Genomic DNA, 13,451 nt, shown 5'->3' with positions numbered 1-13,451 from the left:
GTTCTAGCACCATGTGTGGAGATGACTTAGAAATAAAGTCTTTAAGCAAATAAAATTAAAAAATAGAAAGAAGGAGATGTAAGCATTCTTAAGACCTTTTTGCACTGTGAATAAACTCAATATTAACATTTTGGAAAGAAGTATTCTTAAGATTTTCTTCAGTGATATCAATAAATTCTGGCCACTCTGTGTAGCCAAATGGATATAATCATGTAATCGCTTCAGGTAGAAGTGTTAGCTTTCTCAGAGTTCCAAAATTGTCAAGAACATCACTATTAAGTGAAAAATTATATAAATAATAAATAGAAGTTAGCCTTCCTTGCCTGGGAACCCAGCAATATAAACAAATAATATTAAGTTCTTTTTTGTTACTTGGGCGGGGGGGGAACTATTCCTCTTGTCTTCAGGAATAAAATGGATTCCTCTGCTAAATGTAATTCAAATACATTCAGTCTATGTTGAAAATGATTATTTAAACTGCTTAGCATCCATAGATATAGCAGATACTGATAGATTATGTCACTGAATTAATTTAAATAGAATGTGAGAGATTATGTTAGCAGTGTTAAGAGATTACTACTCTGTCACTGTGCAGCCCAAGTCCATCTTTGAGCATTTGAGGAGGCTGCATGCTGAGACAGAAAAAAGGATTGACTTCAGAAGGTATTACAGTGTTCCTGTGTGACACAGGCATGGCTCACTTCAAAATATGAATCCCATGGGCAATCAGTGGGGGGAAAAAACCCAAAACACTCCCCAATCATGGAGAGCCCTTCTAGAAATATTCTGGTTCCTTAATGCACTGACTCTTTTTTCACCTAAGAACATGATAGAAGCACCTGTATTGAAATCCATTTTCCTTTCTAGCTAGGAACTATCTCTAAAGTGTTGCTTTTAGATGCTTAGGGTAACTTTTAATTTTTCTCTTGCAGAATAGACCTTATTCTACAATTTTTTCTGGTCATTCTGGTGAAGTTTTTGTCTTTTGGTTCCTTGGAACATAGAATGAAGGAAACAAAGGGTGACTGTGTGAGATAGGGAGAGAGTAATAGTAAATGACACTATGGGACACTATCATTTTATAATGGAGGAGGAGGCAGATGGGGGGAAGAGAATTAAATTTGCTAATCTAACTGAATATCCTTGGCAGCAGTACTTGAAAGCAATCCCAGGGAGATGCAAATTTCTCTTGTGTTCAAAAAGATTGTGCAACCATCTTCATAAACCCTAAATTACACTTAACTCTAACCTGCCTACTTAAAAATTTCTCCTTGATCATGAAGTAAATCCTTTGGGCTGCTTTAGTTCTCACTGTCCTTTATTTTTAACTTAGCTGGTTATCACACTTTCCATTTATTGACCAACCATCTTTTAAATAGATTCCGCCCACCTCCTTATATAATGGACTTACAGAAGTTTGGCTATCTTGTATTTTTAAGTTAAGGAGCTAGAATTAAGTAGACTGCTTTTTTTTTTTTTTTTTTTTAATTCTTTGGTGGCCATTCTTCTCACTAACTTTATTTAAGCTTCTATTTCAAAGAGCAAAATGAATTTGGAAGTATTCCTATTTGTACATATGAGCTTAATAAATTAGGCTAAGCTACAGCATACTTGCCTACTCTGGTCTGAAATGACAAGTCAGGCAGGCTTTGTGAGGGAGCCATGGGATTTATACTTTTCATGAGTCTGAGAATCCTGCTCATCTCTAACCAGCCAAGGAGAAAGCATTAGTCAGGAATACATGAATAAAACAGATTTTATATGAGCTGCATATGTAGATTCATAATTGGCTTTCGAGATAGTCAGTTCTCAGAATACTCATTGCCAAACCAACTCTATATTTTAAAATGCATTTCAGACCCAAACAGAAGTAAGTGCTGTATTCATATGCCGTATTCCAGCTTGGATTTGTTAGCCTAAAGAAGCAAAAGAGGCATAGGGTGGCTGTTCCAAAGGGACTACTTTCTAATCCCTTTATTAGTTCCATAATTTTCTGTTACATACATTAATTTCCCTCAATCAGAAAGGAGAATAGAAAATGTCATCTTTTGCCAGAGATAGGTTCTCTCACCCCATCCTCATGGCTTTCATTCACTCATCAGATATTTTTTAGTGGGGGTTAGAGACAGAGATAGTATAAAATAATGTAGGCAAAGTCACTATCCCTAGAAACCTTTATTTTCTGTGTTAGAAATGTTTTATTGATTTTTCCAGGTACAGGACACTTCCTTTATTCTCTGTATTGTGGTGATACAACCGGAAATACCTGTCAAACAACTGAAGAACCTCAACACTGTCCCCAGCAGCAAGCTGCTATACCACCGGCTGGACCTCCTGGGCCAGCCTAGTGCTTGTCTTCACTTCAAACAGCTGGCCACTCTAGGTAAAGCCCTTGCACTTTTCAGCTTCCTTTGTGGGCTTACTCATAGCAACTCCCTGTGAATATCAGTTTTGAATTAAATGATAAAACCAGACCCCTCCCTCTGCCCCAAAAAAACATATTGAATGTCAGCAGTGCCAGTTTGGGCATACAGATGTGAGCACAATTTGAGGCCTTGCCTTGGATCCTGCGTTCCAGCCGAAAATGAGATCAGGATTTGTGTGTGGATTTATTAAGGATGGGCTCTAAGAAGAAACTAGGGAAGAAATGAGGGAAACAATATAGCAAAGGGGAGGAGAAAGCAAGCAAGAGTCTGATTTTAGGTGAAGTTCCAGCCTCAGCCGAATCCTGTCAAGGTAGGGCTTTGGAGTATAAATTACACCACAGAGTCTGCTCAGTCTCAAGAAAGGGAGCTGGACTTTCATGTTCCTTTGTATCTTTCAGCCTTCTGCTAATGCTAGGCAAAGAGGTTTTAGTAGCCCCAAGACAATCCATCAGAGTCACCGGTATGACCCTTTAGAAGCAAGCACAGAAATACGGATATAAGGGGCTCTAGGGTAAAAGGTGGAAAAATAGTAAAGGAGATCCAAGGGTAGCATGCCCATATGGCGTATCTGTGTCTACCACAGGCCCCTGTCTTCAAAAAGAGCTTAGGAAATAGGCAAATAATTCAAAGGCAGGAAAAGGGAATTTACATTTGTAGGTAGCTCATATTTTGCATTCATCGTTTGACTTGACCTATTCGAGATGGAGGACAGTTAGATTTACCAGAAACACCAATTTCCCCCAAGGTAACACGGAAAGTAGCAAGGCTGAAATGTGACTTGTGCACCTCTTTTATTGCATGCCCCCATGTGCCAGGCACATGCTAGTCACTTCTGTAGTACTATTAGGACTGTAAAACAGGCACTCTTTTTCACTGAGACCAAGACTTGTTAGAGAATGGGCAAACCGAGTAGAGGGGAGCACAAGTGGGAAGAGGATTAAGATGGAAGTCACCAGTGTCTAGATTCCACATGAGAGTACTTGTGTCCAGATTCCATCTTTTAAGTTCCATCCTATAGCATTTCTGTCTGGTTATGAGATCAGAAGAGCAGACCAGACTGAATAGTCTCCTTTATGGCACGTTCCAATAGTGTAGACAACTTGAGGAAGGCCAGAGATGTCAGTCAAAAATGGTTGGCTTTTACAGTTGATTTAAGTTTTGAGGTTCTGTCTTTTTCTTTTATACAAAAGCACATGTATGCCCTTTAATTCACATTTTTAAGAAATGATCACTGGATAGCCAAGATATGCACAATTTTCTTACATGCTGTGGGACAGGCTCAACACAAGTACTGATAAAGATAGGTCATTGTTTTGAAATTTGAGACTGTGAAGTGCGGTAATATTGCTGAATGAGAGAAAAGCTGAAGCTTAGATTTTTTCAATTTCCTTTGCACAATCCCTTCTAGCTACACTGTTTCAGTAACGGTAGCCTCTAGACACATGGCTGTTGAGCACTTGAAATGTGCTGGTTCAAGTTGAGATTTACTATAAATGTAAAATACTTAATTTTTTATATTGGCAACTTGTTAAAGTAATGTTTTGGATATATTGAATTTCAAAAAATATACCAGGAAAATTAGTTTAACCTGTTTTTATTGAATGTGGCTCTTGGAAGATTTTTATATGACACTTGAGTATTGCATCGTATTCCAGTTGGACAATACTGCCTCATAGAGATACTCACAGAATGTAGAATTAAGTCCACTTTACATAGAACTGATGGACTAATTCTAGATCACACAGACCAACCATAGGCCATTATTTGGCTTTCCCTGAGCCATCTTTCCACTGTACCACCCAACTTCACCTTGGCAGTAGAACCTTCTCAGAACAACATGTTGAAGTCATAAAGGGCAGTTTAGTAATCATTGGTAATGAAAACAAAGCAAGATACTTCAATTGTAATGAAAAAGGAATGAAAAAGAAGAGAGATAATGGCAAATAAGTGACTTCCATTCAAGTTCATTGATGGGATTTTGAGGTGACGTGTTAAATCCATGTCGGAACCCCCATCAAGAGGGCTGGAGGAGGGATATTGTCTTTCTTGGTACACAGGGAAATTTAATTGTGCATCATCCAGTGCAGTTCAGTATTCTTATATGTGTGTAATTTAATGTGTCTACCCTCTAGATACAAAGACCTGTGTCTTGGTTGTTTTCTCTTAGTCCAAATCCTTGCAGCAGCCTCTCCTCAAATGCCCAGTCTCTGTCACTACAAGAAAATCCCACTCCTAAAGTGTCTCTCCACTTAACCTCTGGGCCTATTCCTTTGTGGGCCTAATCCTTCCTCCCTGAAGGATTATGGGTTGCCTTTTGACATTTTTAATATTATTGGATTATTCTTATTTTGTTGTTTTCCTCTTTTTAAACATTTCTAGTCTCTCCAACCAGTTCTAGGCTCTTTGAGAGGGACAGTCTACCCTCTCTCTGGTGCATCTGTGCCCAGAAGGCCCCAGGAGCCTAGGCCACAGCACGCTGCTAGAAAGCTGAAGTCTTAAGCTTCTGGTTTTCTTGTCCTTGATAGGAATATAATACTAATCTCCCCAGCCATCCCATGTGGTATCAGGAGAATTAAATCAGACATAACATCACTGGAAGCACTTTCTTCTGATAATGGCAGACTACATAATTCTGACCTATTCTACTGAGGACACCTGAAAATGGATAGAAAGTTGGGGGGGGAGGGGAACCTTTCTGAAAAGTATCAAAGAACTAACATGATAGCTAGGAATTGGACAGAAGTCTAGGAAAATATAAGAACCCAGAGAAGAAAGCCAGTATTTAAAGCCACATTTGTGATGTACCCATTCACCAATCCAGAAGAAACAACTGGGAAATTAAACTATTCTTTAGGTAGTAGGTTCTTAGGGCTGGGAGGAGAGGAAGAAATCAAATCCAAGGCCCCCAAGAGGTGGGACTAACAAGTGAAAACCCTCCCTTTCACCTGCCACACAGGCATGCTTTAGCAGAACTACATCTTTAGGGCAGACATGAATTGAAGCCACAGAAGCCCTTGACTTGGGATTCGGGTCACCTGAGTGGTCTAAGGAAGCTCATAGTCACTAGTCACGACTCACTGAATATCAAGTCCCACAGGGTAGTACTTAGGTCCTGCATCCCATTGGCTTTTTGAAAACTGTCTCCACCTTACCACCCTGCCTCATCCTGGGGTTTGGTGCCTGATAGAACCAAATAACAGTCCTTCCTGGATACGCCTGTGTCCTGTTAGGACTCAGCTCTTTCTACAAATTTGTTGTTGTTTTTTTGATTTTATTTATTTATTCATGAGAGATACACAGAGAGAGGCAGAGACACAGGCAGAGAGAGAAGCAGGCTCTGTGCAGGGAGCCTGGTGCGGTACTCGATCCTGAGACTCCAGGATCACGCCCTGGGCCGAAGGCAGGCGCCCAACCACAGAGCCACCCAGGAATCCCTACAAATTTGTTTTTAAGTACAATAAAAAAAAATAATAGTACAATGTATCCTGCACAGTCAGAGATAGCCAGGCCATAAGGAAACAAGACACTGTAAGTGAGAACTAAAAGAATGGAAAATGACCTATACACTTAACTGAGATTAGACACAGAACAGTGGACAGTGCTCCCCTAAAGGTTCTCAAACTATAAAATGGAATAGTAGGAAATGTCACAGACAGAAATGTAGTGTTTTGTTTCATCATGTAATTCATTGGGAGGATTTCGGTCTTTGAGAATGGGGTTTTCCTCTTAGGATCAGCAATTATATATACAGTACTCTATTTCTAGAAACTTTTGTTTATGCCAAGTTTGGCTATCCCTGTTTATAAGAAATTTATTTTTGCATTGTCTGCACTATACCATTTTTCCGTCTTTTGAAATATGAATACCAATATGAACAATAGTAGTTAACACCCACAAATCATTTGTCATGTGCTAAACACTATTCTACATGCTTTACATTTATTAACCCATTGGCTTTATGTAAACTAACCGATTGAATTCTCACCGTAACTCTGTAAGTTGGTGCTACAATTTCCTACTTTGCAGAGGACAAAAGCATTGCCTATTTTACAACTTTCCCCAACATCGCATGGCCAGGAAATGGTGGAGCCCAGATTCAACCCACTGTGGCTGTATGTCGAATGTCGCCTCCTTAATCCTACTAAGTGTAAAATATTATATGTAGATCTAAGATATTTTGAGCATTTGCAATTTTGGGCACTTGTATTTATTTGTACATATCTCTTGTGGTTCGCTCCCGACTGTAAACTCCTTGAAGGGAGAAAATGAGAGTTTTTTTCCTTCTTCGCTCCTTCTGGTGTTGAGTTCTTTCCTCACGGAAGACTTTAAGTCACCATGGCTAACAGATTGGCAGAGCCTTAGTGATGCTTTTGTTTGGGCCTGAGATGAAGTCTCAGTGTTCCCAGGCCTGCTTTGTTTGCTTCTCTTTCAGAAAGTCCAACTGTCATGCTGTCTGCTGGCAGCTTTTCCTCCCCCTACGAACACCTCAGCCAGCCAGAGACAAAGCGCATGGTGGAACACTACACAGCCTATCTCAGTGACAACACCCGCCTCATTGCTAACCCGGGGCTCAAAGTGAGTGCTGGCCTGGGGCCCCACTTCTGGTGTATCCTTCCACAGGCCTGGGAGGGGGTGCTGTCAGTGAACCTTTGAAGTGGGAAGCCCAGCTCTGGATCTGTGCCTCTCAGCTGGAGAGCCAGGAAGGCAATGTGTGGCCCCCAGGAGGCTGGTTGGCGATGACCCTTCTGACGGATTAAGAAGTCCTGTGGGCCAGATGAAGAATCTCTTTCAGGCCTTAGATACACTAGGGGTTTTCTAGGTAGGGGGGTTATGATTTAGAGAGATCTGTGGAACTTTCCCAGACCCGTTTTTCCCAGGGGAAAGAAGTAAGTGCCCCTATGGTCTGTTGAGATAAACATGGTAAAGTTTAAGGAGCAGAGATTTAGCTGGTGTGTGTGTGTGTGTGTGTGTGTGTGTGTGTGTGTGTGTGTGTTGCTATAGGATCTTTCCTCTTAAATGCTGACAGCCTCACTAGGATGAACAATTGAGTAAATCATACATCCACTGACTATGTTTCAGTAAGCTTTTGTTTTCACCAAGTTTGGCTGTATCCATCTGCTGTGGAAAGATTTTTAAGAAGTAATTGGGCTTGGCTTCTCTGCAAGAGAGCTTGCCAGCAGCCCACTCTCTTTTCATGTGAGTCTTAAAGGATCCCTGCTATGTCTTCCTTTGTTTCCCAGTTCTCTGTCAGGAATGAAGTAATGGCCACCAGCCACGTCACAGATGAATGGATGACACAAATGGAAATGAGTAGCCTGAACACGTACATTGTCCGCCGTTACATAGCAACGCCCAATGGCGTCCTTAGAATTTATCCTGGTTCCCTCATGGACAAAGCATTTGATCCCACGAGGAGACAATGGTGAGTTTTAGGGGCTTCCATTATCAAAGGTTCCCCCAAATCATGGAGAGACATGATAAGTACAATACAATAAAGCAACTTCAGGCAGTCACAATAAAGAAGATACTTCCATGGCCGTGAAAACATATTTTTGAATCTGGTTTTTTTAATGCAGTAATAACAGCTTTGTGGTTTTCCTCTGTCCACAATGTTTTTATCTCTTCATTGAAATTTTGAGACTGAAATGCTTTATACTTGGCCATTTCAATTCCTAGCATTTTGTTTGAGTCCTCTGTTGCATGCACTGTGCCCTTAGTGGGGATATTTAACATCCCTACCCATGATGGCATCAAATTATAACCCATCTATGACCTATGAAAAATAAGTATAAATCCTTTTTTTTTTCTTTTTACCTCTTGGCTTTATTTTTACTCAGGTTTTCAAAAACAAAAGCTAGTCAGGTGGTATAGCAGGGAAGGCAACTGGGTCCTAAAAACCAGATTTCTGGACTTGTGCTGCTTAGATTTGTACTGTCTGTACCAATCCAGAGGGCAGTTTCATGGGCCAAATTGTATTGTTTCTACTTCATTTATTACTTTCTTTTTATATTAGGCTCTAAAACATCCACACTATAGAGCTTATTAAAAGCTCAAATATATACTGAGCTGACCATCTCCTACAAAAGAATTTCAGATTTTCTTGACCTCTTGTGTTGCTACAGTCAGAGATAAAAGATAGAATTCCTTTGAACTCCAGGGTAACATAGGCACACTTTATAATACTTTTTAGAGCTACAAGCTCACTTTTGACACTTACAGATCATTTTTCAGACCTTAAAATAATGTGACTTTCTCTTGTCTCCGTTAGGTATCTCCATGCAGTGGCTAATCCAGGTTTGATTTCTTTGACTGGCCCTTACTTAGATGTTGGAGGAGCTGGCTATGTAGTAACCATCAGTCACACAATCCATTCATCCAGGTAATACTTAAATTAATTTCTTAGTCCTTTTATAAACACATCAAGGATATTCTGAAAATTTGAAAGTCTGGTAGACAACTAAGGATTAATGGCAAAAGCATGACATTTGATGGGAGGCCATCTGGAGTCTGAATATCTTCTCTAGCTGTATCATCTTGCATTCCCTGGGCTTCCACGTGTCATCTATAAAATGGGAATAATATCTACCTCACAAGGTTATCATGTGATTGAGCCAATGAAAAGCTTTTAGCCCTCTTCTTAGGAAGAAGATGCTTACAAAGAACAATAGACATTAGATTCAGTAGAGTAGTTTGTAGAAATACCAGTTTTAACCAGAGGAAGAAATCCCAACCAGAGCCTGACAATTATTGCCAGAGAACATTTTCCTAAGCAGAGGAACATTTGTAGTGAAGAAAAAAAGTATTGAGACCCTAATGTTATTACTTCTTTTATTTTGGCCTAACATTTTAGAATGATAGAGGAGTTTGTTGCTATTGTCACTTTGTCCTTATACTGTCTCTTGAAAAGTAAAAAGACATTTTGAAAATTGATTGTCCAAGAATGCTATTAAATGTCAGTATCACTGTAAATATATTTCGGGTGCTTTATATTTCAGGCCTCTGAGGTTTCAGTATTTAAGCTACAAATGGTAGTGAAATGTTGGGTAGAAAGGCAAGTCACACATGTTGTTTTAATCCCTTCATTATACAAATAGATGTTTTTCCCTGGCAACCTAGAAAGCTCATATTTTGACTGATACCTGTAATGATGCCTTAAAATTTATGGGAGACAGATTTTTCTTGCTTAACTTTATGCTTTTCACTGGTGCTCATTATATATCAAATGATTGACATTCAGGAGAATTCTAACACAAGTTCATTGGGAGCAAGAATTGGGAAGCAGTACTGTGTCGGAATTTCAATATCATGACCTGTGTCTCCTTGGAAAGCAGGGCCCTGCCGCCAGCCAAATAGTGATTGCTTTGCAGGGCATGGTATCTGTTTGGCTCTGTCACATATAAACAAGTAGATACTCATTTAGAACAGGACTTTTCAGTGCTTTCATTAACAGACCATCTGTCAGGTATACACTTATTGTCTAAATAGACTTGACATCTCTCCCATGTATTCTAATCAGTTGAGAAAAAGTAAACAAAGGTAGTTTCTTTGAGGAGACTGGTAGTCACCTTGATCTTTGATGACAGTGACAATGGGCCGGCACTGGGCTTCAGATATTGGGGGTAGGGGTGGCAAGAATAGAATGACTGCCTGTGTGTCTTATCTGCCACTTGTTATCAAGTGCTATTATCTTGTCCTTCTATCTGTACAGCGCTCCTTGTCTGTGTGGCAGCGGGGGGGGGGGGGGGGGTTTGCCATAGGCGGTGCAAATTTTCAATGCCTTTTACAGTTGTGTACATGTTTTTATTAAAATTTGGATGGGTAGAAGAACCTTTGTTTAGCTGATTTTTAAATATTTATGGTGTCAGCCCAAATGAAGCACGATGAAAAAAATAGGCAGGATTTCAAATTAGAGAAAACTTCAGTTAAATTCCCTTATTTGGCTGCTTTTAACAGTATGTTTAACCTATACAAGTTTAGCTATTTGACTTTAACAAGAGTGAAAATAGCCGCTTTAATCCTGGATTCTGTCCACCAGCCACTCAATGAGAGAGTATTCCAGGAATAAGTATCTGCTCTTGCTTTGATCAATATGCAGTCCCATGGACTTGATCATTTGAACATTTTCCTTAGCTGAGCATGCTTTTATTACTTAAAACTGTGTATTTTTCATTCAGCATATGCAAGTCAAATTCCACTTCTAATTGTCAGCCAAAGCAACTGTAGCTTTAATGGGCTGCACAAAGGTACTTTTTTCAAGTGATCACCAGTGATTGGTCTCATGTGCCAACCTGAGAACCTCACCTCCTCCTAAGATGTGATTCTACTCTGAAAAAGTCTATCTGCCATCTCCTGCTTCTATGACTGTAAACAAGTTCCCTTTTGCCTTGGTTCCCTCACCTATGAAAGAGAGGTATTAAGGCCCATCTCAAATAATAAGGGATTATGTTAAATAATATATGTGAATCTCAGAATGGTGCTTGGCACACGGGAAGGGCTCGATAAATGTTGTAAATACTTGTATTATTACTATGTGCCTTGAGTTCTTAAAGCCTCATTTATGAAACAGGAGACAATGCCTGTGTTGAACTGATATAATGAGAATTACAGATGATGCATATGAAGTGCTTAGCATTGTACTTGACAATGTTGAGTCCCAAATAAGAGACAAATACTTCTGATGTCATGCTATTTCGGCCTTAAACTTCTGGCATTTTAATAGGTCAGGAAAGAGACCTTAAGCTAGTGTTCAGCTGATTATGAGGCACTCTCATTCAGCCTTCGTTTTCAGAAGTGATAGCTGATAGCTTGGGGAGAGGCTTTTCTAACCCAGCATTCACTTATCCTAGTAACTGTGTTGGGACACTTCCACAAGCATTATTCATAGCCTGAGGATCTAAATGCATTGTTTGGAGGATGATAATGCTAGCGGAGATGATGAAGTATGGTCAGTGATTAAGGAACTGGTCAGATGAGTCTTTGGCAGTGAAAATCTCACAGAAGTGGTGCGAACAGCATGGTCCTTTGTACCTTGGAATGTAGACTTGGTTTGATTTTTCTGTGGTATTCTTTATGAGTTGCTATGGTAACTGTACATTTTTTAAATTCAGGTGAAAATATGAATGCTAGACTTACATGGGCAATATGCATGCTTTTCCTTCAGTATGTTGATCACATTGGAGCAGATGGCAGTCATACAGGGGAAGTTTAGAAACAAAATTAACTTGCACCAGAAAAACCTGAGTCGTATTTTTCACTGAGTCAGCTACAGTATTGTAAAAGGAGCCAGAATTGCAAGTCGTTTAGCCATTCTAATCCTGATTTTCCATTTATAAAATGAGAACTGTAATTCCTTCCTGACATTGTCATAGGAAATTGATTAGGTCATGTAAAATGGCTTGGAAACTTTTGAATGTCCTGCATCTCTAAGGAGACAGTATAACATACTGGTTAGGAGCGTATGCTCTGGAGGCACCTAGGTGGCTCAGTCGGTTAAGTGTCTATGTTCGGCTTAGGTCCTGATCCTGGGGTCCTGGGATCCAGTCCTGTGTCGGGCTCCCCACTCTGGAGGGGTGGAAGGGGATGTCTGCTTTTCCCTTAGTCTCTCCCCCACCCCTTCTCCCTGGTCACGTTTGCTCTCTCAAATGAATAAATAAAAAATCTTAAAAAAAAAAAAATAGCATATGCTCTGAAGTTGAAGACTGAGGCTTATTCCATTGTTTCCACTAGTTATTCACTGTGTGACTTTGGCCAAATACTTAATGTTTCCAAGCTTCAGTTTTCTGGAAATGATAATGCCTCATAAAGTTTTTGTGAGAAATAATTGAAATGACGTATTCAAATGCCCACCAGAGCACCCATAAATTGTGAACACTCAGTAAATATTATCATAATGGTGCCTGCTGTTTAGACTCCTCACTCTTTCCTGGACAAGTAAGAGAGCTTTATAAACTTCTTTCGACTGATACTTCAGTAAAACATTATTTGCTACAAAACACAAATCCCATGTAAGATAGCTGAGTCTTGGATGCCTTCCGTAGTACAATTTAAGTGACTTCAGTAACAATAGAAAGCTCTTATTGAGGCAATAGCCTCTCATAGATAATCCCACAATGTGGTCCTCTTTCATCTCATGCCAAATACAATTTTGACAGCTAAGCTCTGACAGAAATTTCATTGTGGGTCAGGGTCCCTTCTTGTGGGTTTTCAGGGTTTTTTTGGCCCGAGGTTTGGGGATAAGCTAGTATCAATGTTGACAGTAACCAGAAGGAGACAGTTGTCTACATAACAAAGCTAATTTCACTCCCAAGTTTTGATTTTCCAAAAGATTATTATGCTTTGGGAAGTTTCTTCTGAGCTTTCCAATTACAATTTTTAAGATTTTTGTCTAAAACAGCCCCATTTTTCTGTTGGTACTTTCTTTATCAAGAAATCAGGCAGATGGGGGCAGCCCGGGTGGCTCAGCGGTTTAGCACCGCCTTTTGCCCAGGGCATGATCCTGGAGACCCGGGATCAAGTCCTGTGTCGGACTCCCTATATGGAGCCTGTTTCTGTCTCTGCCTCTCTCTCTCTCTCTCTCTCTCTGATAGATAGATAGATAGATAGATAGATAGATAGATAGATAGATAGATAAACAAACTAAGTATTTTGGGATCCCTGGGTGGCTCAGCGGTTTAGCGCCCACCTTTGGCCCAGGGCATGATCCTGGAGTCCCGGGATCGAGTCCCACATCGGGCTCCCTGCAAGGGGCCTGCTTCCCCCCTCTGACTGTGTCTCTGCTTCTGCCTCTCTGTCATGAATAAATAAATAAGATGTTAAAAAAAAAAAAAAAATCAGGCAGATGGATGATAGTAATGTTGAGTAAACCCTGCAAATTCCCAGCCACAGAGGTTCAGGAGCTCATTAGCCAAATAGCCCAAACCCCTCCAAATACCCATGATCATACATTAGAAAGAACCAAGGTTCCAAGTGACAGAGAAATCCATGCTGTTTATATAGCTAGCATTTCTCTAGGAGAATAAGTTCATT

At 40.1% G+C, this 13,451-nt stretch overlaps 1 protein-coding gene across 1 annotated transcript in view; it reads left to right on the top strand.

Moving 5' to 3' along the window:
* CACHD1 (cache domain containing 1) overlaps positions 1-13,451 on the top strand; it is a 200,450-nt gene that overhangs the window by 165,482 nt on the left and 21,517 nt on the right. Inside the window, exons 13-16 of the mRNA XM_035717022.2 lie at positions 2,215-2,383; positions 6,859-7,001; positions 7,667-7,848; positions 8,695-8,805. Coding sequence (XP_035572915.2) covers positions 2,215-2,383; positions 6,859-7,001; positions 7,667-7,848; positions 8,695-8,805 — 605 coding nt within the window. The remainder of the gene's footprint in view (positions 1-2,214; positions 2,384-6,858; positions 7,002-7,666; positions 7,849-8,694; positions 8,806-13,451) is intronic.

This window comes from Canis lupus, chromosome 5 (assembly GCF_003254725.2).
Source record: "Canis lupus dingo isolate Sandy chromosome 5, ASM325472v2, whole genome shotgun sequence".
Taxonomy (NCBI): Eukaryota; Metazoa; Chordata; class Mammalia; order Carnivora; family Canidae; genus Canis; species Canis lupus.
This window is presented reverse-complemented; position numbering and strand designations above follow the sequence as displayed.